The sequence below is a fragment of the Tamandua tetradactyla genome, chromosome 3 (genome assembly GCF_023851605.1).
Source record: "Tamandua tetradactyla isolate mTamTet1 chromosome 3, mTamTet1.pri, whole genome shotgun sequence".
NCBI lineage: Eukaryota > Metazoa > Chordata > Mammalia > Pilosa > Myrmecophagidae > Tamandua > Tamandua tetradactyla.
The window spans coordinates 215208590-215234982 of NC_135329.1; the positions used below are offsets into that span (position 1 = coordinate 215208590).

At 51.8% G+C, this 26393-nt stretch overlaps 1 protein-coding gene across 1 annotated transcript in view; it reads right to left on the minus strand.

The window, feature by feature from the left end:
* Positions 1 to 693: 693 nt before the first annotated feature.
* RAMP1 (receptor activity modifying protein 1) overlaps positions 694 to 26393 on the minus strand; it is a 40638-nt gene continuing 14938 nt past the window's right edge. The window contains exon 3 of the mRNA XM_077151807.1: positions 694 to 949. Coding sequence (XP_077007922.1) covers positions 694 to 949 — 256 coding nt within the window. The remainder of the gene's footprint in view (positions 950 to 26393) is intronic.

The following is a 26393-nucleotide window of genomic DNA, read 5'->3' on the forward strand; positions in this document are numbered from 1 at the left end:
CTTTTCTTCTGGGTTCCCTGGTGCTCTCTGGCTGTTCCCTCTTTCCCTCTGTCTAAATCTCCTTCTCACACAAAGGAGCCCTGTAAGAGGGCCAGGGCGCACCTGACTGAGGTGGCCACACCTTCCCTACAGTAGCCTCACCCAGAGGCCCTACCCCGGGCCCACCCCCGCAGGAGTGGACGCCTAAGGGCCCGTCTTACCAGGGGACAAACAGCTTCAAACCACCGCAGGGGAATGGGATGCAGCAGCGCCCCGGGCGGAAGGGCCTGCGCGCAGGGGCGCAAGTTGGGCGACACTGGGGGTGTAGGGGGGTGAGTATGGGGACCCCAGGGCTGGCCCAAAGGGGAGGGGGCGGCGGGAACCCCTGCGGAGTGGGCGGGGGGTGGGGTGGGGAGGGCGACATCCCGTGCAGGCCCCTGCGGAGAGCAGGACGGAACCTGGGGGGTGGGCGTTTCTCCGCAGCCCTCTTCCCACGGGAAGGACGCCCAGAAAGAAGGACACCCGCGCAGCTGGGGATTAAACATGCTTTTAATCACAAACCACTCATACCTGAACTCGTCGGGGGGGAGCGGCCAGGTCCAGGGGTCCGGGCATCCCGGAAATACCTGTGGGGCGTGGCCCGCCCGCGGCCTGGAGTCTGGGCGCGCGGACACGGCCAAGGCCAGATGGGGCACGCCCCCGCCCGCCCCCCCCCTACGCGGCGCCGCCCCCGCGCTGGCTCCTCCAGACCACCAGCGCCGTCGCGAGCAGGGTGGCGGCCACCGGCACCATGATGAAGGGCCGAAGCACGCGGCCCGGCGGGTCCCGCACGGCGCGGCCGGACGCGGGGCAGCTGCTGAAGAAGCGCCGGTGCACTGCTAGGAAGGAGCGGTCCACCGCGGGGTTGGGCCAGAAGCAGGCCAGCCTGTCCGCCACCAGCCGCGTGCAGTCGGTGAGGGCCGTGTAGGTCCTGCGGGCGGGAGAGAGGCCGCCAGTCCCGGAGGGGCGTCCCGCCCCGTGCCCAGGGACCCCGCGCCCTGCCCAGCGACGCCCCAACGGGCGCCAGGGGCTGGGGTTGTCCCCCCCGCAGCTGGTAGCACAGGACCAGGGAGGCCACCCCGTGAGGCCAGACCGTGTCCCTGAAGCACAGCCTGGGGGACCAGCTCTTGGGGGTCGGGAGACCCCAGCTTCTGGACCTGGAGCTGTTCCCATCACCCCCCCGGTTCATGGAAGGCTCCCCCGGACCCCTGCACCCCCTTGTAATTTTCCCTGCAGCGCTTGTCACCTGTCATTCCCTGCTCTGTCATTATTTTGTTTTCTGAATAAAGCTCCAGGAGGACAGGGATTGGTGTGCGTTTTGTTCACATCTGCCACACCAGTGCCTAGAAGAGTGCTTGGCACCCAGCAGGCACCAGCATGTTTTCCAAGGAATGAAAGAGTCCACGTTGGGGGAAGTCCCTTTCCCACCCCTGATGTTTGTCCTTTGGTGTAAGGCAGGGCCCCCTGAGCTCAGACCCTGGCCTCTCTGCCTCCCAGCACCAGGGAGCTGAGTGGCCTCCCCTGTGGGTGAATCTGGAGAGAGAAACATGGCCTTCCTCTTTGTGATAAACTGAACTAAGCTCCCAATTCTACACCGTCCCTGCATCTCCACCCTCTGCCATGCAACTCTGCAGGTCCTTCTGGTAGAGAACAGGGTTCCTGTTCCGGCTCTTTCTTTGTCCAAGAAACTTGCTTTCACCCACCTATGGCTGGCCCTGTGATGGGACCAGAGGTGTGAAGCACTGGTGTGACCGTGGGGGCCATCACCACAAGGAACACATGGCTGGGCCAGGCCCTGTTGTCCACAGTCCCACCTCCTCTCAGTGGCCAGGGGACCCTCATTAGGGGTCTGGGGGGTGGAGCAGAGGCGATCTCAGAGCTGGGGAGCCAGCCTGGGAGGGGCCCGCACCAGAGGGGAGATGAGGCCCCAGGTAGCCCTGGGATGGGGGCTGGCTGGATCCTGCTGGGGTTGGGTCTCAGAGCTCTGCGCTGGACATTCAGAACACAGGCGGTCCTTTGGTGTTCACAAGGGAGACTGGGTCGCATGGGGAGGTCAGCTGCCTCTGGGTGGGGCCCAATTTCCCCAATTCTTCTCAGCTAAGAAGCAAAGGCCTCGGCCACATGAGAAAGAGCAAAAATCCTCCTGCCCACGGGCTCTGAGGAGGCGATAAAGGGCTGCAGTGGGGTTGGCAGAACAGGCCTCAAACCCTTCCCACTGTCCCAGACCTTCTCTCATGGAAAGCAAAATCCTTACGCTGCTGGGGGTGGGAACAGCAAAGTCCGTCACCCCAAGGCTGAGGGAAGGATAGATTAAAAAAAAAACAACCTCTGTTCCCTTGGGAGAGTGGCCGAATCCATGCTTGGCCTAGGGTCCTGGCCATCCCAGTGAGGAAGGCGCAGACACCCCCTGTAAGAACCACACACTTCCAAGGCAGAGTTTGGCTGCCACAGGGATGCTGAGGGCCACCAAGCCTAGCGTGGGTGACAGACATCAGCAGGTCTCAGTGGGGAGAGGGTGTCCGGGCACACAGGGACCTCTGCAACCTGGGGGTGGAGCCCTGGCACTGAGTAAGTCCTCCAGCCTCCCAGGCTCACCCCAAGCACAAGGCAACAGCAGCCCACTCATCGCTGGAGGTGTGCGGAGTCACTGATGCACTGAAGGTAACCATAGCAACAACAACATTCAAGGCAAACTTAACTCCTGAGCAGGTTGATCAACATTCACAGAGACAATCATTGCATATATATTATATACACTGCATATATATATTTTAACATGGGCGGCACTGGGAATCAAACCCAGGTCTCTGGCATGGCAGGAAGAAACTCTGCCTGCTGAGCCACTGTGGCCCACCCACATATATATATACTATTTGCCTGTCTGTATACTACTTTCCCTGTTCTACACATGATGTCCAGCACTCAATAAAACATTATGAAGCACATACAAAAGCTAGAACAACAACAACCAAAAACCAACTGACGACCAAGAGACCGAGTAATCAGCAGAATTAAGACTCAGAGATGACCTGGTTGTTGGAAATATGAGATAAGGACTTCAAAATGATTGAACTGACAGATGGTCTAGCAGAAAAGATAGACAATTATATATGATAAGATGGAGAATTCCAGCAGAGCTGGAAACTAGAAATCAAACAGAAATGCAAGAAATAAAAAATATGTGAGAGAAGTCCTTCATTGGGCCCACCAGCAGACTTGACACAGCTGGGGAAAGAATTTGTGACTTTGAAGATGGGTCAATAGAAATTACTCAAACTGAAACACAAAGAGAAAGAAGGGGAAACATTACAGAGCCTTAAGAGCTGTGGGAGCGTAACAGCAGTGCCAATGCCGTTATTAAAAGGAAGGGCCCCATAGAAGGAGCAGAAGAAATATTTGAAGAGATAATAGCTGAGAACATTCTAAAAATAACAAAAGATGTCAAATCACAAATCCAAGAAGCTCAGTGAAGCCAGAACAGGATAAAGGCCAAAGCAAGGCAGCAACAAACAAAACCACATATGCATAACTGCTGACAACTGAAGAAAAAGAAAAAATCTTGAAGTCAACCAGAGGGGGGAAGAGAGACACCTGCAGAGAGACAGTACTACGAATTACAGCAGACTTCTTGCTAGGAACTATACAACCTGGGAGAGAATGGGAGGCACTTTAAAGTATTGAAAGGAAAACAAAAACTGTCAGCTCCAGAATTCTATATTCAACAAAAGTGCCTTTTAAAATATGAAGGTGAAATAAAAATCTTTTCAGAAAAAAGGAAATTGAGACTTGTGCTCTATAGCCAGATGAATATAGTATCAATAGAGTGTTAGAGTCAGACATGCTTTCCTTATTTTTTTTGTCTAGAGAGTGAGTAAATGGCGCAGAGGCCACAAATCAAAGCTGAGAAGACCCTCGGGGGAGTCTCAGAAGGCTCTGTGTTAAGAGATTGGGCCCAGGGCCCCTCTGCCCCAGCCCCACGGGATGGCACCTAAAGCACTGGGTCACCGCATCCTCTCTCCGGCTGCCCCTGGCCCCAGGACACTGGGCACGCAGAGCCTTGGTCAGTCCACGTGAGGGTGGAGAAGGGCAGAGGCCACGGACAGTTTGGGAGTCCCATCCCCATCCCTCAAGTCACTGGCACGGGGTGTGTGGTTTCCTCAAATGAACAGGGGCTATGGTTCAAATAGGAAACAGAAGCAGAAAGCATCCCAGGAAGGCATGACAGGTAGATCCCATGAGGAAAAAAAGAACTAAGCAGACAGCGGGCCTGCTGGGGTCAGGGAGGCTGTTGAAAAGCCAGGGTCAGCCGTGAGGTGGCTGTGGCTCGGCCTCGATGGGGCCACCCACCACAGATGCTGGCTGGATGGCGTCCTCTCCCCGCCTCCGCCCCACCACCCCACCATAGTCGGTGGGATGCAGTGGACACCCAGGCATGGACAAGGCTGCCCTCGTCCCCTGTGGCCCGGGGAACGGAGTGGGGTCGCTGTCAGCAGGAGACTGGCCCGCAAGGACGCGAAGTGCCCTGTGCCCGCCGGGGACCAGGCACCCTGTGCCCCACCCGGGACCGGCACTTGGTGACCTATTCTGGGAACAGGCGCGCTGTCCTTGAAATGTTAGCCTTCCCATTTGCAAAGCCAGCATGCCTAAAAATATCTCCAACGTGCAGCCAGCTGCCCACCTCATCCTGTTTATTCGCTCAGGAGTGACAGCTGGGGCCTCAGGCGCCGACGCGCTCGGAGAAAGCCTCACCCTCGGAGCGCAGGCACCCTTCTCTTCAAAAGAACGCGGTCCCGGCTGACCGAGGGGCCCAAAGTAACCCAGAAAAAATACTCCTGCTTTAACCCTCCAGTTTCGGCTCTTACATAACTGAGCAATTGTCCTTTTTTGGCTAGGATGTTCTATTCTGGGCCCTTAGGCAGACTTTGCTTGGAATGTTCTGGAATACTTGGTGGAGTTTCAAGGCGTCTGGGTCCCAGGCACCATGGTTCACAGTTGTTCTCTTGTGGACACAGGGTGCCCACTGATGCCTGCAGGTGACTCATTTGCTCTGAGAACACCCTGCTGACCCCCACCCCCAAAGCTGGTCCTGCTGGCGTAGAGATAAAGTATCTGAGCCTGGGCCCTGGCACCCCCAAACCCAGGTTCAAATCCCACCTCCACCTCTTATTCCGGTGATCCCAGGGGCCTCGTCTCCCCTGGCTGGGCTGGGAAGGTGCACTGACCCACCTCACAGAGTCACTGGGCAGATGCAATGAAGAGAGGTGAAGGCCTGGCACGCAGTAGGTGGCTAGTGAGTGGGATTTCTTTTCCTGCTTCCTCCCCACGTGGCTCACAGAGCAGACATTTCCTGTCTAATAAACTCAAGCAAAAGTCGTTAAAACAATGTGTGTCCGACACGGAACCACTTTTGAATTTGATTCACTTTATGTGCACCATTTGCCTCCCTCTACCCAGGACAGACAACAGCCCAGGGGCTTCAACGGCTCAGCACCTGCCTGGGTGGGCCTGGGGGCTGCACCTGGCCGCCTGAGCAGGTGAGGCTGGTCTGTGTGAGGCTGGACTGGGGAGCCCATCAAAATTCCAGACAGACGGGGCGGAGGCCTCACGGGGTGGTCTGTGGGTACTTGAGGTTTTGGGCTAAATGTTTCTTCTGGAAATACGAACAACTGCAACTAATGGTATCTGAAAATAAATTTAGGCTCACTATTACTGAAAAAAAAATGTGCAAACAGCACTCATTTTAAAAATGAGAATGCTCAATGCTGGTGAAGGTTTAGTAAAATGAAGTAGGCACTCATTACCAATGGAAGATAAATGGGGAATGCTTTTCTGAAAAGCAGTTTGGCATAATTAATGGATAACCTCTGTCCCTGTAATTCCATTTCTGAGACTTATTCTAAGCTGATAATGTGAAATATGGAAAAAGTAATGTAAGAAGATGTTCACTGCAGAATTAAATACCAATAGTGAAAACAGCAAACAAAAGAGCACCAGTAAAAGAAATTGTTTTAAGATCCTCTATTTAATGTAACTATTAAAATGATATTTAGCCTGAAATTTTAAAGATGTGGACAAATATTTATGTGACGCTGTTGAAGAAAAAGCAGATTAGGCTAAATTATATAAACAATGTGACTTGGTGTAAAATGGCTCACTCAGGAGGGGAAATACAGCTGAGAGCTGTTACCTTCAGGCGAGAACAGGGACTTGTAGTCTCTTCTCTCTACTTTTTTGGTTTTTCCAAGCTCTCTATAAGGAGCAGGCATTATTTTTATAATCACACAGGGCAGCTCATTTCTGTGCCAGCCCAGGGCCTTCCCAGCTTGTGCTATACTGAGGGACGCCCGAGTGGCTGAGGACTGAGCCCCAGGTAGGTGCCCAGGCTTTGTGGCCTCCAGGCTCCGAGGCGGGCCTCTGCCAGCCTGGTGGGGGCAGCCCCTCCACATCAGGCAGGTGCCCATCTGGGGAACCCACTCCATTGTGCTCTCTGGGTGGTCGTGGTCTTCCTCCCTTCCGGAGCTGGGTGAACCTTCTCCCAGACCACTGCCTCCAGGCCTTTACCTTGGAAGCACATTCTCTCCCGGCCCCTCCTGCATGGGGAACCAGCTGTGGAACCCCCTCCCCGGGCTGGAAGGCAATCCCGGGGACTGGGAGCCTGCAAGGATGCAACACAGGAGGGGGTCCCAGACCTCCAGCCCCGAAGGTGGGGCAGTATTCCGGGCGGACGGCTGCTTCCCCGACGGCACCCTGTGGCCTCCACCGCTCAGGGCCCGACGGGGCTTTGAACTCGCGGTAGAGTGGGGGTCACCCGGCCCCCCGCGCGGGACGCTGTGAGGAGGAAAGGCCCAATCCCCCAGCGTCCCCAGTCCCGGGCCTGGCACCGGGGGGGGGGGGGGGGCGCGGGGTGGGGGCTCAGAAGGGGCTGTGCGTGCCAGCGAGGGGCGCAGGGACCGGCCCTGGCACGGATCCGCTCTTCCCACCGCCCCTGCCCCGCCCCGCCACTGCTCCCCGGGGGGTTCTTGCCCCCATACGGCGCCCCCTCCCCCGGGGTGCCGCCTGTGTTCCCTCCTCCCGGGGCACGCCTGTCTGAGCCCTGCCCCTCCTCTCCGGGGTCCCCTTCCTGGCCCCAGGCCGCCTGCACCCACTGGCCCTCACAGGGCTCTCCCTCCCCCAGTTTCTTGCTGGGCCCGTGCCTTCCTTCCAGGGGAGGGGCCCACGCTCTGTACAGCCGCATCACCCTCTGCCCCTGCCGCTCCCCCGCCTGGGACAGCTGACACCTGGGACGCCCCTGCCCCCATGGGAGCTTTGGCCCGGGCCACCGCCGGGCTCTGAATGCCACTTGACTCCCAGGTCCCCTAACCTGGCCCCAGAAGCCTTCCCATCCCCGGAGCGGTCAGAGACTCGCCCCCAGCAGACCTGGGCCTGGACCTGCGCCCAGGAGCAGGCAGGATGTTAAGCTCTGGCCTGGAATGCCAGCTTCTAGCGCTCCCCAGGGACTGTGGGCCAAGGGCTTACACGTCTCCCACCCCCAGCTGGCCTCTGCGTCTCTGCACCCCTGCTCTTCTCCAGCACCCACAGCTCAGTCAGGGGTCACCATCAAACCTCAACCCTGATCACCACTTGTGCACATGCTGGGCTCAGGCCACCGCTCACTCTCCCACCCACAGCCTTTTCTTCCCTCTCACCATCACCCCTGCCCACTGCGGGCACCCTCTCACCCCAGCGTCCTACCTCCAGGGCTCCCTGCCATGCCATGCTGGACTCAAAAGCCTTCCGGTGGTCCCACCGCTCCACCCTCAGCTGTATCCCCTTCCTGTCACTGACCATGTGCTAGCCACGCTGGCCTTATCCCCATGTGTCCCCTACCTGTCACTGACCATGTGCTAGCCACGCTGGCCTTATCCCCACACCCCAGGTTCATTAATGTTTCTGCCTCAGGATCTTTGCACATGCCAATCCGGTCCCTTGGAAAGCTTTTAACACCAACTTCATGAGGCCAACCCCTGCCCATCCCTCTTGCCCTCACTTAAGTGCCACATCCATGATAACTGCTCTTTAATTCACATGATCATTTGGTCCCTGTGGGTCTCAACAACTCGACTGAAAACACCATGAAGGCAGGGACAACGTGTGAAGCAAACACAGTTCACTCTCTCCTGTTTACCACTAAGGCAGAGTGAAACCGAAGGTGAGAGGGGACAGGCAGGCAGATCTGCCTGGGGAGCGCAAACAGGAGGACAGGGATGCCCGTCCCCGTGGCATCCGCCGCAGGGGTCAGCGCGAGGCTCAGTGGACACGGAGAAGTGTCATAAGCACCATAAAATACAGAGCCCAATGAGTGATACAAGGTGCTCCCGACAAAACCCCTGTGGGGCCACTTCAACGCACCTCTGAGATTAAGCAGGTAAAAAGTCGCATGAAAAGTAAAATTAATAAACCTGATTACTAGTTCAATGAAGAACTTTCTATTCTGCAAACAGTCTTCTCAAAAGTCCTTGAGGCCATATTAGACAATGAAGGAAAATTCAACAAATTCTCAAAATAGAAATCAGTAATCCATAGTCTTTGACCACAAAGCTAAAAACTAGAAATTAGTAAGAAATGGATAAGTTTTTAACAACTACTGCCTTTAGAAAGGAAAGATTGCCCTTATAATTTTGGGATCAAGTAAGCATTTAAAAATGTAATTAGAGATTACAAAGAAAACAATAATGGGAACAATATATATACAATGAACGGAAGATACCCAAAACTGAATTTTGAGAAAAATCATTGCTATAAGTTCGCTTATTACTGAGCAAAAAGAAACAAAATAAGTAAGTATCCAAATTAAAACATTAAAAACCCCAATAAAATATTAATTAAAGTGAATACTTAGTAATATATTAAAAATAGTAAAGTGGATACATAAATTTCATACCTTATTCTTTTAGAAAAATAACTACAAAAAGGAGACAATTTCTGGATGGTATAATCTAGGAAAAAAACAGAAAATAGCAACACTCAAAACCACAGAGAGAAGATTAGGGAAAGTGTGAGAGATTATCTTGTAAAAATGTATGTTAAAAATGGGACTCGGGATATATTTTGGGAAACTATAAACTATTAAACATTGACTCATAAAGCAGGAAACCCAAGAAGGGAAAAACAGAAAATGTAATCAAAGCCTACTTTCACAAAAGTAAGATCTAGGCAGCTCTTTCCAATTCTTAAAACTCAGAGAAAAAAAGATGTCAAGCTTCCTAGTTCCTTTTTTTTTTTTTACATTAATAAATAAAGCAATTCATTTCTTTTTTTTTTTAAATTTTTTTATTAATCAAAAAAAAGAAAAGAAATTAACACAACATTTAGAAATCATTCCATTCTACAAATGCACTCGGTAATTCTTAGTATCATCACATAGATGTATGATCATCATTTCTTAGTACATTTGCATCGATTTAGGAAAAGAACTAGCAAAACAGCAGAAAAAATATAGAATGTTAATATAGAGAAGAGAATTAAAATAATAATACTAATAATATATATATATATAAAGGAAAAAGAAAAAAAACAAAAACAAAAGATACAAACACACAAACAAACAAACAAAAAACCATATTTCAGGTGCAGCTTCATTCAGTGTTCCAACCTAGTTACATTACACTTAGGTATTATTGTGCTGTCCATTTTTGAGTTTTTGTATCTAGTCCTGTTGCACAGTCTGTATCCCTTCAGCTCCAATTACCCATTATCTTACCCTGTTTCTAACTCCTGCTGGTCTCTGTTACCAATGATATATTCCAAGTTTATTCTCGAATGTCCGTTCACATCAGTGGGACCATACAGTATTTGTCCTTTAGTTTTGGGCTAGACTCACTCAGCATAATGTTCTCTAGGTCCATCCATGTTATTACATGCTTCATAAGTTTAGTCTGTCTTAAAGCTGCATAATATTCCATCGTAGGTATATGCCACAGTTTGTTTAGCCACTCGTCTGTTGATGAACATTTTGGCTGTTTCCATCTCTTTGCAATTGTAGATAATGCTGCTATAAACACTGGTGTGCAAATGTCCGTCTGTGTCTTTGCCCTTAAGTCCCTTGAGTAGATACCTAGCAGTGGTATTGCTGGGTCGTAATCCATTCTGCCATTCTATGTCTTTTGATTGGGAAATTCAGTCCATTAACTTTTAGTATTATTACTGTTTGGATAATATTTTCCTCTACCATTTTGGCTTTTGTATTATATATATCATATCTGATTTTCCTTCTTTCTACACTTTACTCCATACCTCTCTCTTCCGTCTTTTCGTATCTGACTCTAGTGCTCCCTTTAGTATTTCTTGCAGAGCTGGTCTCTTGGTCACAAATTCTCTCAGTGACTTTTTGTCTATAAATGTTTTAATTTCTCCTTCATTTTTGAAGGACAATTTTGCTGGATATAGGAGTCTTGGTTGGCAGTTTTTCTCTTTTAGTAATTTAAATATATCATCCCACTGTCTTCTAGCTTCCATGGTTTCTGCTGAGAAATCTACACATAGTCTTATTGGGTTTCCCTTGTATGTGACAGATTGTTTTTCTCTTGCTGCTTTCAAGATCCTCTCTTTCTCTTTGACCTCTGGCATTCTAACTAGTAAGTGTCTTGGAGAACACCTATTTGGGTCTATTCTCTTTGGGGTGCGCTGCACTTCTTGGATCTGCAAATTTAGGTCTTTCATAAGAGTTGGGAAATTTTCAGTGATAATTTCTTCCATTAGTTTTTCTCCTCCTTTTCCCTTCTCTTCTCCTTCTGGGACACCCACAACACGTATATTTGTGTGTTTCATATTGTCATTCAGTTCCCTGATCCCCTGCTCAAGTTTTTCCATTCTTTTCCCTATAGTTTCTGTTTCTTTTTGGAATTCAGATGTTCCATCCTCCAGTTCACTAATTGTAGCTTCTGTCTCTTTAGATCTACCATTGTAGATATCCATTGTTTTTTCCATTTTTTCTTCTTTGTCCTTCACTCCCATAAGTTCTGTGATTTGTTTTTTCAGATTTTCTATTTCTTCTTTTTGTTCAGCCCATGTTTTCTTCATGTCCTCCCTCAATTTATTGATTTGGTTTTTGAAGAGTTCTTCCATTTCTGTTCGTATATTCAGCATTAGTTGTCTCAGCTCCTGTATCTCATTTGAACTATTGGTTTGTTCCTTTGACTGGGCCATATCTTCAATTTTCCGAGCGTCATCCATTATTTTCTGCTGGTGTCTGGGCATTTGATCAGATTTCCCTGGGTGTGGGACCCAGCTGGTTGAAAGGTTTTTCTGTGAAATCGCTGGGCTCTGTTTTTCTTTTCCTGCCCAGTAGGTGGCGCTCGTGGCGCTCATCTGTCTGCACGGCAGTCGGCCAGGGAAACTGCGCGTGGAGGCGGGGGTTGCTGGCCGCCGCGGCTTGGGAGAGTGCCGGTCCTAATTGCCCAGCTGGCCCGAAATGCCAAGCGTGACGGGAGGGCCCCGCTATCCAACGTTCCCAGTCAGACCAGGGAGCCACGTGCGTGGAGGGGACCCCAGTCGCCAGCCGCCCCGGCCGGAAAACGCGCGCCCCTCGGGTATCTCACCGCAGCAGATTCTCCCTGCCCGTTCAGCTGTTCCAGAATGGGGTACGCTGTCTTTTTGGTCTCTGTCGTGACTCCGGGAGCTGTTTCGTATTGTTTCTGTTTCTTTAGTTGCTTTTCTGGAGGAGGAACTAAGACCCGCGCGTCTTACTAAGCCGCCATCTTCTCCGGAAGTCGCAATTCATTTCTTTACAAAATTGCCACTTACAAAATTCAGTCAAAATGGATCATTGACCTAAGTGTAAAATCTCCAACTATATAGCTTCTTGAAGAAATTAACTATAGGAGTAAAGCTTTACAACCTTGCATTCAGGAAAGATTTCTTAGGTAAATACAAAAAATATGAACCATTAAAGAACAACTTAATAAATAGGACCTCTCAAAATTAATGACTTCTAATTTTGGGGGAGACAATGTTAAGAGAATGAAAAGACATGTTTACAGACTAAGAGAAAATATTTGCAAATAATCTGTGTGATACAGGATTTTGATTTAGACTGTATAAAGGGCTCTCAATTCTCAGTAACAAAACAAACAACACAATATACAATGAACAAAATATTTTAACAGAGGCATCATCAAGGAAGGTGTGCAGACAGCAAATGAGCACATGAAGTTCACTGTCATAAGTTCAACATCATTAATAATTAGGGAAGTTTAAATCAGAAACCTGAGATGCCACTGCACGTCTATCAGAATGGCCAAAACTGAAAAGTCATCATATTAAGTGCTGGCAAGAAGGCGAAACGACTGAAAGTCTCATATTATGCAGATGGAAATGCAAAATAGTATGGCCATTTTATTTTATTATTTTTTCCCCAGTTCCTTTTAAAAGTTAGCAAAACCCCATCCAAAGCCTTAAGAAGGTACGTCCTCAGGCACTCAACCATGCAGAGACCAACAGGTGTCCTTCGCTTTCCCGTATAAATAGCCACTGCCAGCAGATGGAATCTAGCGTGTCTAACGCCTTAAAGGAGGGTTATTTCAGGATGGCTTTAAACCTGCTGCTATAAAATCACACTTCAATCCCTCAAAGAAAAAACCCTGATCATCGGAATACATGTTGAGAAGGCATTGGTAAATTATAGTGTTGATTTCTGATTAAAAATAACACCAAACCCGAGAACCAGCAGCAGACCCTTTCCTCAATGTAGAAACATAAAAATTCCTGTCTCCCCCCACCGTCACCCCCGTTCTGCGCGAGCGGAGCACCGAGCCCTCATCCTTGGTGTCAGGGATGCGGTCATTTAAACGCCAGGGTCAGGGCTGCCTTCCCTCTGGGGTTCCCCTCTGGCGTCGCAGTTTCCCACCCCGGATGTCCCAAACCCTCGCAGGGGAGCTGTTCCAAGGCCGGGCAGAGCTGCCCTCCACCTGCTGCTGCCTCTGTGTCCTGAGAGCCACGCGGGGCCCCGGACAGCCCGGGGGTGACACGGGGCCTGTGCCCAGCTGTGGCTCTCCGCTCTGGCGGGGGCTGGAAGGTGGCACATGGTCTGTTCTCCTCTGGGGAACGGGTGCAGGAAATCTCACTGATGGGTTGACTTAAAACATCACCAAACTGTCGCCGGCCTGGGACACACTGGCTGGGTGATCAGACCCAGATCTACCGTACCTGGAACCCCACAGCACGGGGCCGCCCCCACACCCGGAATGCACGGAGGGAGTCGGGGACAGGTGGACGCTGTGCAGTCACCGCTCCTTAAACCAAGCTGGTCAGGGAGAAATCCAACCAGAACAGGGGAAAAGGCCAGATGAGACCAGGGGTCAAAGCGGTTCTGGAACCCTGCTGGCTCGGCACTCGGTACAGGTACTTCCTGGGGCACTTTGAAACTTGTGCAATAGCTGCATGCAAGCAGACACTTTTGGACACATTTTTCTGAGGTTTTTTGGAAGTTTACCTGCTTGGGTTGGATGACTGGGCCTTGTGACACGTTACTAGCAAACCAGTTTTCTGTCCGAGGAATTACATAATTCACGTGAGCCTCACTGCTGAGTTTCCCCTACTCTTGGGGCAATAAACAACAGAAGACAACAGCACAGGCTGGACACAAGACCTCCCTGAACTGCTGAGCTAAATTCCACTTCATGTCTTTCCAGCTTGCTGGCAAAATATTTTCCCAACTGCTGGGTACATGCTGAGCTAAGAGGAGAAAAAGCTCTCACTTGGAAAAATTAAGAATATGAATAAAGCTTAGGAAAAAATAACCTTGGGAGGGTTCAAGGTGACATAAGGAAGTCAAATGGAAAACGGGTCCAGTTTTTTCACTGCTGTGTGAGGCACCAATCCCTCAGGAGTCTTCGCCATGAATTTCGAACCCGCAGTTAAGCCAATGAATACAGAAGTAAGGTGGCGAGCCCCGGGCTGAGCAAGCGTGCCCAGCGCCCTCTGCGATCTTTGGACTACCGAACACAGACAGCAGACAGCGCCTCCGGACCTCCCTCCTGGGTCCTGCCCTTCCACCTGCGCCGGCCTTGGCGTGTTCCTTCCTTTTTCAGCCATGCCTTCTCTTCTCTGGGCCCAGAGCAAGCCCGATTCTCCAGACCCCTGGATGCTCCACGAAGGAAAGACTTGAATAAGGTTCCAGGGTCGTGTGGCCTTATCAGGAACAAACAGCCACAAGCGGGTGGTTGGCAGCCACGGACGGTTCCTCTCTCACCGTTCGGGAGGGCCGCAGCCTGAAATCCAGGGGGCGGCAGGACGGTGCTGCCTTCAGAGGCTCCGTGGGAAAAGCCCTCTTCGCCTCTTCTGGTCCAGGTGGCTTCTGGCCTCACCCCTGCCCTCCACCCCTGTGGCCACACGGCTGCCTTCCCCTGAGTCTGTCTGGCCCTCTTCCAATAAGGACGCAGTCGCTGGATTTAGGGCTCGTCCTAATCAGTATGACTGCATCTTAACTCGAGCATCTACAAAGACCCTGTTTCCAAGTAAGGCCTCATTCACAGGTGCCGAGGGTGTTTTAATGTCCCAGCTGCTAAAACAAGTACCATGCGGTGGGTTGGCTTAGCAACAGGAGCTCACCGGCTCCCAGATTCGGAGAGGAAGGCTGGCTTCCTTCCCGGTCTGTCTGGCTGGCCAGCCAACTCTGGGGCTCCCTGGCTTTTCAGCGGGTCTTCTTTCTCTTCCGGGTCCTGCCTGCTGACTTCCACCTGTGCTGGCACCGGCCGGTCTTAATCTGCCTGCAGGCACACAGTGCTTACGTGTCCACTTCCGGAGACCCAGTTAGAAGTGACCTGCTCGGCGGCGCCCTTAGGCTGTGAGCAGGTGCTGCATTTCCTCTTCTCCATGGGAAGCAGCTTCCTGCATGCCCTGTTCTGGCAGCAGCGTGGGGGGTGAGCCAGGTGGGGTGGGCAGCTGTGGGGAGTAAGCCACGTGGGGCAGGCAACTGTGGGGGTGAACCAGGTGGGGTAGGCAGCTGTGGGGTTAAGGAAGGGGACCTGAGGGCAGGGGAACGGAAAGGACCAGGCAGGGGAAGAGGATGCAGGCAGTTCTGGGGTCCAGAAGTAGGGCAGTGGCAGTTCTGGGAACAGGGGCCCCACCCAGGGGAGGGGGCTCTACAGTGACCCCCTAGTATGGAATCTGGGTGGGTGAGAGCTTTGCAGAAAGGGGGTGCAGAGGGCCGTGGACTGCCCGTGAGCACCCCACACAGCAGTCTCCCAGCATATGGGCCACCGTGGACATGCCCTCTGTCCATCCCCCAGAAAGTACTCAGCATGCGTGACAACCAAAGTGCCCTCCACGCACAAGCAGTGAACAGAGAGGGGCCCCCTTTACAGCTTCTTTTTCAGACATCATGAACTTTGCAGCAAAGGGAAGTTTGAAGCTGTTGCTTGTAGCTTACCTGGAGAATAAAACCAGCCCAGCACCCTGTGACATGGCACAGCGGGGACTGTGCGGGGTGGTGGCCTTAACCCGGGTGCCGTCATGGCAGGGGACGGGGCTGCTCTCCTGTGGCCGCTGTAACAAGTCACCACCACCGAGGCGGCTTAAAACCGCACAAGTTTATTACAGGACAGCTCCGGAGGTCAGAAGCCCCAGGGGAGCCTTTGGGGCTAAAACGAAAAGCGCCGGGGAAGACACGCCAGGCCGGACGTGCCAGGCCTTCTGCAGCCTCTAGAGGCGCCCAGGCCCCCGCCCGGCCGCTCTCCCCCCACTCTGACCCTGACCTCCAGCCCACTTCTCAGAAGGACGCTGGTGACGACCCCGGCCACCTGGAAACCCAGGATCACATCCCATCTTAGGCTTCCCCCTGTGCATGTAAGGTGACAGCACGGTTCCCGGGGTCAGGACAGGGACGTCTTTTGGGACTCAGCCTCCACTTTACCTGTGGGGTCACCCAGGCACGGCTCAGAAGAGCCTCCCTAGGAGACCCCCTCAGAAGGCCCCAAACCCTCAGTGGCTACCATCGACGGAGGAAAGCTGCTTCCTCCCTGTTCTGGGGAATTTAACCAGCCCCACTCCAGAGCTCAGCACCGGCCAGGCCAGGTTCGGCTCAGGCGGCAGTTAATCAGCGCGTCTGCAGCAGGGAAGCCAGCATCTTGCCCAGCGTCCCGGCTCCAGAGACCAAAAGCCCCCAGGGAGGAGAGTGGGGAAGGGGCACAGAAGGAGGGGAGGGGCCCAGGCATGGCTCCAGGAGGCCCGATTCTCAGGGGCCCAAGGCCAGGGAGGCAGAGGCGGGCATGGGAGGGGCGCAGGCATGGGAGGGGCGCAGGCGGGGGAAAGGCAAAGGCAGGGCTGCACAGGCCCGGCCTCTCCACTGCCCCTCTGTGCACTGGGTCCTGGGCTCCAGTTGGGGCCATGGCACCTGTGGGCTCTGGGCTCAAGTCCCGGCCCCCTGGAGCAGGACTCCTGGTGGGCCAATAGATGCCCCGTCATGGCTCGGGGGTCCCACTGTGAAGAGCAACCCATGGAGGCCAGGCAGCGAGCTGGGGACCTGCAAACAGGGGTCCCACCGAGGCCAGGGTGGATGGCCCCACATGCCCTCAGCAGCTGGCTGGGTCCTCCCGGGCAGCATGCGCACCCCAGGACCGTGCAGAGGCCTGGCGTCTGCCTTCCAAAGGGCTCCGGAAATAGCAGGGACGGCTTCTCAGCTGCGCTGGCCCGGCAGGCTGGCACCCCCACAGCCCATGAGCAGATCTCTTACCCTCCTGACCGAGGGCTGGGGAGGGGCAGTCCCAGGTCCACAGGTGGCGGGGAGGGGATGCAGACCTGGGCACTGACTCAAGAAAGGGGGGCCAAGGTCCGGGGTGCCGGTCACCCGGACTCCCCTCCCCCCTGGTCGCTCTGCCCCCCTCCTGCTCTGATGGCTCAGGCCCGGGTTCGGGCCCTGTCTGTGGGGGGCACGACGCGAGAGGCTTCCGGCCTGTTCATGCCTCGGTGCAGCCGGCACTGGCCCTGGACACTGCCCCGGGTGCTGCCAAGCAGCGGGCAGGGGGGAGGGGCACAGCGTCACCTCCAGAATGGGCCTGGCAGAAAGCAGCTCCCGGGCTGTGAGAACAGGGACAGGCTGCGGTTTTAGCATTCAGGGGGCATCCAAAGCGAAGTCACAGACGGCCCTGCTCAGGCCCCGCGTCCCAGGTCCAGAGAACTGGGGGTGCTTTGTGCCCTAGGGGCCCTGCACCCAGGTCCGGAGAACTGGGGGTGCTCTGTGCCCTAGGTGCCCTGACCCCAGACCGGGAGAACTGGGGGTACTCTGTGGCCCCCCCCACCATGCCTGAGGACACCTAGGTTTAGGCAGGTACAGAACCCTGCCTGGCCGTGATGCCTCCCAGGTCTGCCATGACCGGAGGTGAGACGTTTCTGAGACTGACAGCTGTGACATTGCTTGGTGGCCTGTGCCCTGCAGAAACCACAAAGCCGGAAGGGATGGGCTTTTTCTCTGTCCACCCTCAGTCCCCGGCCATGCCCGTGCAGGGCACTGCTCGCTCACCATCACTCCCTGCCCAGGAATCCCTCCACCCCGCAGTGGCCCTGGATCCAGAGGGACTCCCCGTGGGCTCCCCCTGCCTTGGATGGTTCACCCCGCACCACAGGGGAAGGGTGCGCCACCACCCACCGCCCTCCCTCCTGCCCACCTCCTCATTCCATGCAACAGCGAGGGTGGGGGCGGGCAAGGTAATGCAGTGCTCTGGCCGCGGGGTTCTTAGCAATGGTCCCCGAGCCTGCAGCCTCACCTCTGGGGGGGGGGGGCAGCAAAATGGTGGGATGACCGCCACCCCTCCACAGTAGGAAGTGGTCGCCAGGCCAGGCCCACCCTTTGGGGGCTGCTGCCCAACCTCCCTGAGGGTCCCCTTGGCACAGCTGTGATGCCTCCTGCCCGGCCCCTCAACACTTCTGACCTGGGAGCTTCCAGGGGCACCCCTCTCCCAGCCCCTTGCATGGGGCACTGAATTGTATTTTGCACCCCACCCCCCACCTCACCCCCAAGGCGTCGCTGCAACCTGCTGGCAGGGGAGACGGTTTACAGGGGAACCCGGCATGGTGCCTCAGCAGCCAGGCAGGGTGGGGCTGAACCCCAAGGCAGCCCCCCACCCCCAGTCAAGCCCAGGGAGCCACAGGCCAGGCCTCCTGTGGCGGGACCAGGATGGGGCTCTTGGCGGGACCCTCGTCCTCGAGCACTTCCCGAGGGCCTGGGTGTGCGAGGCCCCTGAGGCCGGAGCCGCACTGCCGCCACGGGGTCCTCAGTGGGCCTGGGCTCTGCGCATGGTGGGGGCACAGGGTGCTGTGCAGGAGCACAGGGCGCTGGCGGCACACGACCAGAGGATGGGTGGCAGGGCAGGCCGGGCAGGAGGGCGGCTGGGCGCAGCCACCTGGGTCGGGCCCTGAGCCCGTGCCAACCCTGTGCCACCGTCTCACGCGGCCTAGGTGGCCCACCGGACGTGGGTGCAGGCAACTGGGCAGTCACCCAGGGGCTGAACTGTGCTGCCCGCCCTTCACTGGCCCATTTGGAAATGGGGTCTCTGTGATGTGCTTAGTAAAGGCCATGCCAAACTGGCTTGGGGTGCCCCGTCCACTCTGGGCGGAGAGAACTGGGCCCCGGGGAGGCCGCGGCAGAGCCCGGGTGCTGCAGCCGCGGGGGAAAGAAGGGGCGCCCGGTCCCGCCCACATCTGGGTTTCGGACTCCGGCCTGTGGGACCGCACACTGCTCCTGTGGCCGGCCTGGTCCCACCTCCCTCAGCCTGACCCCGCTGACCTAGTCGGACGCAACGTCCCTGGTCTGACAAGCTGGAGACCCTGTCGGCCCCGGAACCAGGGGGTCTGGGCGAGGGCACCCCCCAGCCCTGTGACCAGCCAGGGGAGCAGAGCACTCACCCCCAGGAACCACCAGCCAGGAAGCCGAGCAGAGACCCCACAGGAGCTGACTTCCCACATGTACCCCAGTCTGAGCGGGGTCAGCGGGGGGGGAGGGGGGGCCCGCATTGCGCTGCTGGGCAGGCATGGCAGTGCCTGGGCGGGGAGCAGAGCTGAGGGGTGTGGTGGGGCCTGGAGGGGAGCAGGGCTGGGGGATAAGACCCGTAGGCTCCCACCAGTGGTCCCGGTTGGGGCAGGCCTGGGGCAGGTGTGGCCCAGGTGGGGGCCCCCTGGGGAGGGTCCTGACCTTGAGGCCCCGCTGGCCTGGCACCTGCTGCAGCCCCGGCCAATAGCTCTGCAGCCGGATTCAATGCCCAGCTTCCCCACTCCTCGGGGTCCCAAGGCACCCCCCCAACTCTGTAAAGAAGAAGCAAGTGGGGGAGGGAGAGGGACCCCCAGGCTTCACCTCGCCTTCCGGTGGACAATGTCCCTCGTTCATGGCCTTGGGTGAAGGGAGCTGCTGCCTCGAACCTCCTTCCCCGCCCCCCACCCGCCCGCATGATGCATGAACTCTGACCTTTCGGGCAGGAGGTCATGAGACCCACTAGTCCTGGGGTAGCAGACACTTTCACTCTCTGCAGTACCATCAATTACAATATACTAACCACGAACTCCCCCGGGAAGTGTGAAGCCACACCACAGAAAACACAAGCAGGACGTGATCTGGAAAAGCAGATCCAGAGGTGCATGGGTCCACGAGAGGTGAAAACATTCCACATGAGAAAGGACCCAAAAAAGAGCCCACGGTATTACAAGGGATGACCCAGGCTCTTAGAAGTTGCCAGAAGAACGAGGTGCAGAGTCTTCACTAAAGGTACAAGAAAAACGCCCTTGCTGAGAGCAAAGGTGGGTGCAGGGCAGGCTCTGCAGCCCCTAGAGATCTGGCAGCTGCCTCGAACCTTCTCCTAAAGGAATCTGCAAGCCACCCAGAGGAGGCCCTATTTTTAAACACGTGCGCACACAAACGTGCATGCACATACACGCATGCCCACGCCCAGATCACCCTACCTTGGGGGGCGGCTGCTGGGCAGGCTCATTGTTCCCTCCTGCCTGGCTGTCACTCACCAGCCCAGATGGCAGAAACTCCTTAGAAATGCCTGGATTCCAAGAAGGTACTAATCACATGGCTTATTTCTAAGCTCCACTTCAAACAATCATCTGTATTTAAAAGATGCATGTATTAGGGGATGATGATGATGTTAAAAATGAGAAGTCATGCCTGAATTAAGGACCTGTTTGCACAAGTAAGGAAAGGAGAGGCCTGCCAGGGCAAGGGGCAGTGCCTGGTGCAGCTGTTAGGACAGCCCCGGGGAGAGCCAGAGAACCCACAGCACAGGTTTCATAACAGCAACGGAATCGATGAGAAAGGAGGGAGGGAGGAGGGAAGGAGGAGGGAGGGAGAGAGGGGAGGGGGAGAGAGGGGAGGGAAAGGGGGAGAGGAAGGGAGGGAAAGGGGGAGAGAGGAGGGGGGAAAGGGGATGGGGAGGGAGGGGTGGAAGAGGGTGGAGGGAAAGTGAAAGGAAAGAAGTCAGGAAACTGGAGGCTGCTATTTCTTCATAGATGGCGAAAGGCCACTCTTTCACAATGTATGAAAATAAACCTAAGAATAAGAACATCTGTTTGTTTCCCATTTCACAGTTGTTTTGGTGAAAAATGGCTTACCACTATTTCAACTTCATTTAAGACATAAGAAAACACAGAACGATTCAACAATAGGGAGAAAAGAAAAGGACATCAGAACAGAAAGCTATAATTAAGAAGCCTAAGAATGGAGCACCTGATGAAAGAAAAAAAGACAAATAGGATGGAATTTCTTTTTGTTACAAGGTTTGTCACTCTCCTGATGAAAACACAAAACCCTGCAGTGAGCTGTGTGCAAGGAAGATAATTATGACAGAAATTTATAGGATGACTAAAAAGTTATTAAATTCACGTAGTTGAAATGCAGGGGGTTCTGAATTAATATGGGCAACAAATAAAGGCAAGACTATTAAAACGGCGTAAGGAGAATTCTAGAATGACAAGAGGCATGACTGATACAGGCAGAATAATCAGATTAAATCTAAATGTTATAAAAACAGAGCGAAAAATATACATGAAATTCTGCTAGAAAAGTAAAGTAGAATTGAAAAGAAATGCGATTAGAATTGGAGAATCTAAAAATAATGTCAGAAGCACACAAAGGAGGTGAATAACACAGTGCAGAGTTAATGGCTGTTTTGGTGACAATTAAATAGAATGAAATGTTTCATTTTGAAGTGTTCCTGGTATGTTCTCAAAAGGTCATCCTGTACTGAGACTCAAAGACAATCTCTGTAAAAACACAAAAACAGAAATTATTCATTCTACATTCTTGGCCTACATAAAGAGACAAGATTAAAAACTGAACAGAAATAAAACATGTGAGAATTAAAATATATTTGCTTATGGGGGAAAATGCCTTAAGAAAGGAGTCAAGAACATAATAACTGTCTTTTGGAAAATAGTTTGAAAAAACTGACAGCAAAATCTACAGAAAGTTGGGTGTGTGTGTGGTTGAATGCTCGCCTGCCATGCAGGAGACCTGGGTGCAAGTGCTGGACCGTGCACAAAAAAAAAAAAAGAGAGAAAGAAACTGCAGAAAGCAATGAACAAGGTCTTAAGAGAAAACACCACATTTTGAAATGCCTTTATATTATGCTAAATGTAAAAGTCAGGAAAAACAATGAAGGACACACTGACACTATTTCCTAACAAAGAGCCCTCTTTTTTTTTTTTTTTACTAAAAAGGAAAAAAGTGAGAAAATGAGTGATAAAAGTTAAAACAAAAAATGTGGGGGGTGCAAGGGTAGTTCAGAGGTAAATTCTCGCCTGCCATGTAGGAGACCCGGGTTCAAATCCTGGTCCATGTACTAACCCCCCCTCCCAAAAGAAAACAAGCAATAGAAACAAAAAAACAAAATAAAAATTCAGCAAATGGTGCTGCAGTAATGGGACATTCACATGGAAAAATAATGAAATGTGACCCCGCCATACAGCATACAGAAAAAAAAGAGGCACTGTTCTATAAAACCTAGCCTACTCTATAAAAGGATTATAAAAATGGGCTCATTCAATGAATGAAAAGTGGACCTCCAAATTTCCATTTGATGAATAAGGTACCATCTTTCACAGAAAGGAAAAAGTATAAATAAATGAATAAAACAAACATGGAGCCCTGAACTTGAATACATAGCATATCAAAACGTTTCAGTGAATTGAGAAATCTTAAGGACCTGGAATGAAGAAACGTATAGAATACAAGCATTAAAGCAAGAAAGAGAAAATCAAAACAAATCAATAGTGGAGAAGGAAACCAGAGAACACAATCCCCCAAACCACCCTGAGCTGTTGGTTTTAGAGATGGTTTTCAAACTTCTAGGAAATAGCGAATTCTCGCGTCACACAAATTGTTCCTGAATTTTTATTCCAATGGTCGTTAGTGCATATATTCTATTAGGCAACTGTGAACCTAACCTTAAACCTGATCAAGGAAACACGTAAAAAGGAAAAGCAGAAGCTGCCGATGAACTAAATGCTATGATGCCAGTTTACCAGGGAGAAAGGGGAAGCCACAACCTTGGGGTCCCACTTGGAACTCCACGCTTACGTGGTTCCATGTCTGGTGCACTGGCCCAGTTGGTTTATCTACAACCAAGCAATTCAACAAGGCCAGCTGCCAACCCTAAGGGAAATGGAGAGGCCAGCAGCATCCGTGGGAAACGCTGTCCAGCCAGATAGCGCTTCCCAAGCTGATTTACTGATGATTGACCGGCTCAATTAAATTCTCAGTATGACACTTTTTAACAAATTTGGCAAAATAGCTCTTAAATTCTTTTGGGAAAACAGCAAAACTAATGATAATGGAATGTGATGAGAGAGATGAGACCTTGTGAACTGTAGAAAATATTATAACGTGATAATAATTTAAGCAGTGTGGTCATGCCCCTATGCTGGTTTGAAAGGATTATATCCCCTAGAAAGCCGTATTTTAATCCAGACCCATCTTGCAGAGGCAGCCCTTTCTTTCAGTCCCTATTCAGTACTGTAGGTTGGAAAACTTGATTAGATTATTTCCACGGAGATGTGACTCACCCAGTTGTGGGCATTAACCTTTGAATAGAGCGAAACGTGACTCCACCCATTCCAGGTGGGTCTTGGTCAGTTTACTGGAATCCTTTAAAAGAGGAAACATTTTGGAAAAAGCTTCAGAGCCATGAGAGTCCACACAGCCAGAGACCTTTGGAGATGAAGAAGGAAACCATCCCTGGGGGAGCTTCATGAAACGAGAAGCCTGGAGGGAAAGCTAGCAGATGTTGAGAGAGACCCTGAACTTCATCGGCCTTCTTGAACCAAGGTATCTTTCCCTGATGCCTTAGATTGGACATTTCTATAGCTCTGCTTTAATTTGGACATTTTCACAGCCTTCGAACATGTAAACCTGCAACTTACTAAATTTCCCTTTGTAAAAGCCATCCTGTTTCTAATACAGCACATTCTGGCAGCCAGCAGACCGGAACAGACCCCAAAGCATAAGTAAGAATTAGCTGAAGTGGACTCTAATACATCAAAGAACAGATTATGTTTTAAGCTAAGCATAATAAAATAATTGAGGAAGGAAACATTGTTTAATAAATCATGTTTAGATAATTGATATAGGAAGGAAATACATTTAAATTCATTATCTTTTTTTTTTAAAAATTGATTCTAATATTTATTTGAAAGATACAAGGTCAAGAATGCTGCCACTGATCTCTTTGCTTTAGTTCCACCTAGGCACTTCTTGCTATTTATGATCAGGGCCTAATAGGCAAGAATAGGGATCACTATTTTGGCAAGTGTGATTAATTTAAAGGTATGCTGTTATGTTACATGAGGAAAGAAGAGTACGTTTGGCACCTACATGATTTACTTAGGTACCTCTCTATATTCACCTGTCAAACTTGTTAATAAATGGAAAATTTAGCAAACCCTGCCTGAGCAAGGCATTGTGACAAAGAGATCTGACCCATCAAGGATAAGACCTGAGACAGAAAGAGGTGCCATGTGGTGGTGAGGGAAATCTAGAATGCACAAGGTAGAAGGATACTGATTGGCCCCAAGAACACCTGAAGCCATGGTAGCATTACAGGTAAATGTACTTCCCCTTGCAGATTCCTTCAGGAAGAGAGGCCTGGGGGAACAGCTCCCTGAATAAAGATAGATCCAAGTAAGATAGGAGAGGAACTGGATGGACATGTAAATGGTCCACCAAGATCCTTCTTATGTGAAAAATTTCCTGCTCAGATTCTGAGTGTTATCAACACTCTGACAATGTCCTTTATTTGTTTGGATATTTGAGGATTGCCTCACCTGCAGAAAACCACAAGCCATAAGGTCACACATTCCCAGGGTGATTAATGGAGACCAGGGTATGTAGTTATGGCCATTCTAGTTCAGTTAAGTATGCATATACTGGGCCATGTCAGTAATAAGGTTGCTTTGCAGATTCAATTTTCCCTCTGCCCAGGATTTCTTTCTCTTCTTTCCTTTCCACTACATTTATCCCAAGAGCACTTCCAAATAAATATCCTACATATTAGGTTCCGGGAATCTAACCTGTGAGAACAGTCAAAATTGTCTGGAGAAAAAAGAAGATTTCATAAGCAGGAATTACTCAAATTCTGCTGAGGATGAAATAAGATGAGGGCTGAAAAATCTCATAAGACTGATATATTGATGAAAATATTACTGTCATCAAGACTGATGTCCATGAATTAATGGGAATAAAGACTCAGATTGGAAAGGGTGGGAAGGGTGGGATGGGGAGGGGATCTGATGTATGGACTCTGCTCTCAACTGGCACTGAAAAGTACATGAGAGGTCAGCAGCTGTAAATAAAAGTTTAAAAGTGTTTTAATGGCTCATCAAGTTTTGGAATGGAAGATTTTAGAACATGTCGAAATTCAAAGAGCCTGGATCAGATTTTAGACGGAGTAGATGCTAAGATAAAATATTATTTATAAATAATGATATAAAATTCATGATACTTTAGCAAGGGATGGGAATTAAAGACAAAGTTAGAATTAAAGAAGTCAACTGGGATAAAGGATGATGCCTCAGTTTCTATGGAGAGATGCCAGCAGAAGAATATTTTCAAATTTAATGGCTCAAAATTAAATTCATATCTTAAGGTAACTACCGGCTCTGTTAGGAATCTAAATATTTCTAATGCAGAACAACTAAAAGGACACAGAACCACCACTCTGGCCATACCACTTTCTTCACCTGCAGCAAGGGAATTTGGGAACCCGACACTGACTCTGCCAAAATCAAACTGTCCCAGACCTCTGAGGGGTAAGTCAGAGACTTCATATGTTAACTGATGTGCAAAACATGGAAAATAGAGATTATCAAGGAGAGAGAATATTTACAACAAAATGAACCACAAGTTAACATCTACAATATTTAAGAGTTTGTAAAAGAAGATAAAAATGCCCTCAAAGGATAAACAGCAAGGCCTGTGGTCAGAAAATCTGCACTGGAGAAAAAAATTGAAAACAACTGTAGGACAACAGTTGAACCTTCCTAATAACTAAAGACATGCAAAGTAATTTATTTTCCTCTGTTGCTGGTGGAGTGATAAACTGGTAAAATTCTTTGGAAGGGCAACGGGACAGACTTGTCAAGAAGCAGGGAATGTTTCTGTTGCAGTGTACAGTAACCCCAGTCTAAGAACTCTTGTTTCCCCCCAGGAATTCCTAAGCAAGTAATTAGTGGCAAGGAGGAAGGCTACTTGCCCAGAAGTCCTGGGATGTCACCCTTAACAGCAAAACCTGGAGAGGCGGTGGCGTTCTGCCACTCGCTGGCGCCTTCCCTGCCACCCACGAGGGTACGCGAAAGAGAGTGGGTCGGCAGGCTTTAACTGCGACAAGACGCGGGCAGACGCGGGACCCGTCCATCGCGCCCCCACAGGGCGCTCCGCCCAGGTACCGGGGCTGGCGTGCCTTGGGACACGTGGCGAAAACACGAGTGGCTGCGGCGGGCCCCCGGGACCCGGCGTGGGGCTGCTCCGCCCTGCCGTGTCCAGCCTGCCAGGATGGATGTCACGGAAACCCCGCAACTGGCCTGACGGCCCTGGAAGTCGCGGCCGCCCGCACAGCTGGGACCGGTCCGGGTCCTCCAGGACGCGGGGTGACCGGGGGATGGGGGGCGGGCGGAAGGGGCCCTGCCGGCGAGACGCAGCCCACCTGGCCGCCCTCCCGCCTCGGCGCCCTTCGCTGACCCTCTCCGTTCGGAAACGAGCCGGATGGCTGCCGCGGAGGCCCGGCTCCCTGCTGCGTCCGGGAGCGTCTGTCTGTCCGTCTGTGCCCCCTCTCGGAGCCGGAGAGACTCGGGGGTGGGCCACCTGGAGGGCGACGCAAGGGGCCGCATGCTGGAGCACTGGGCCCTCACCCGCCCCC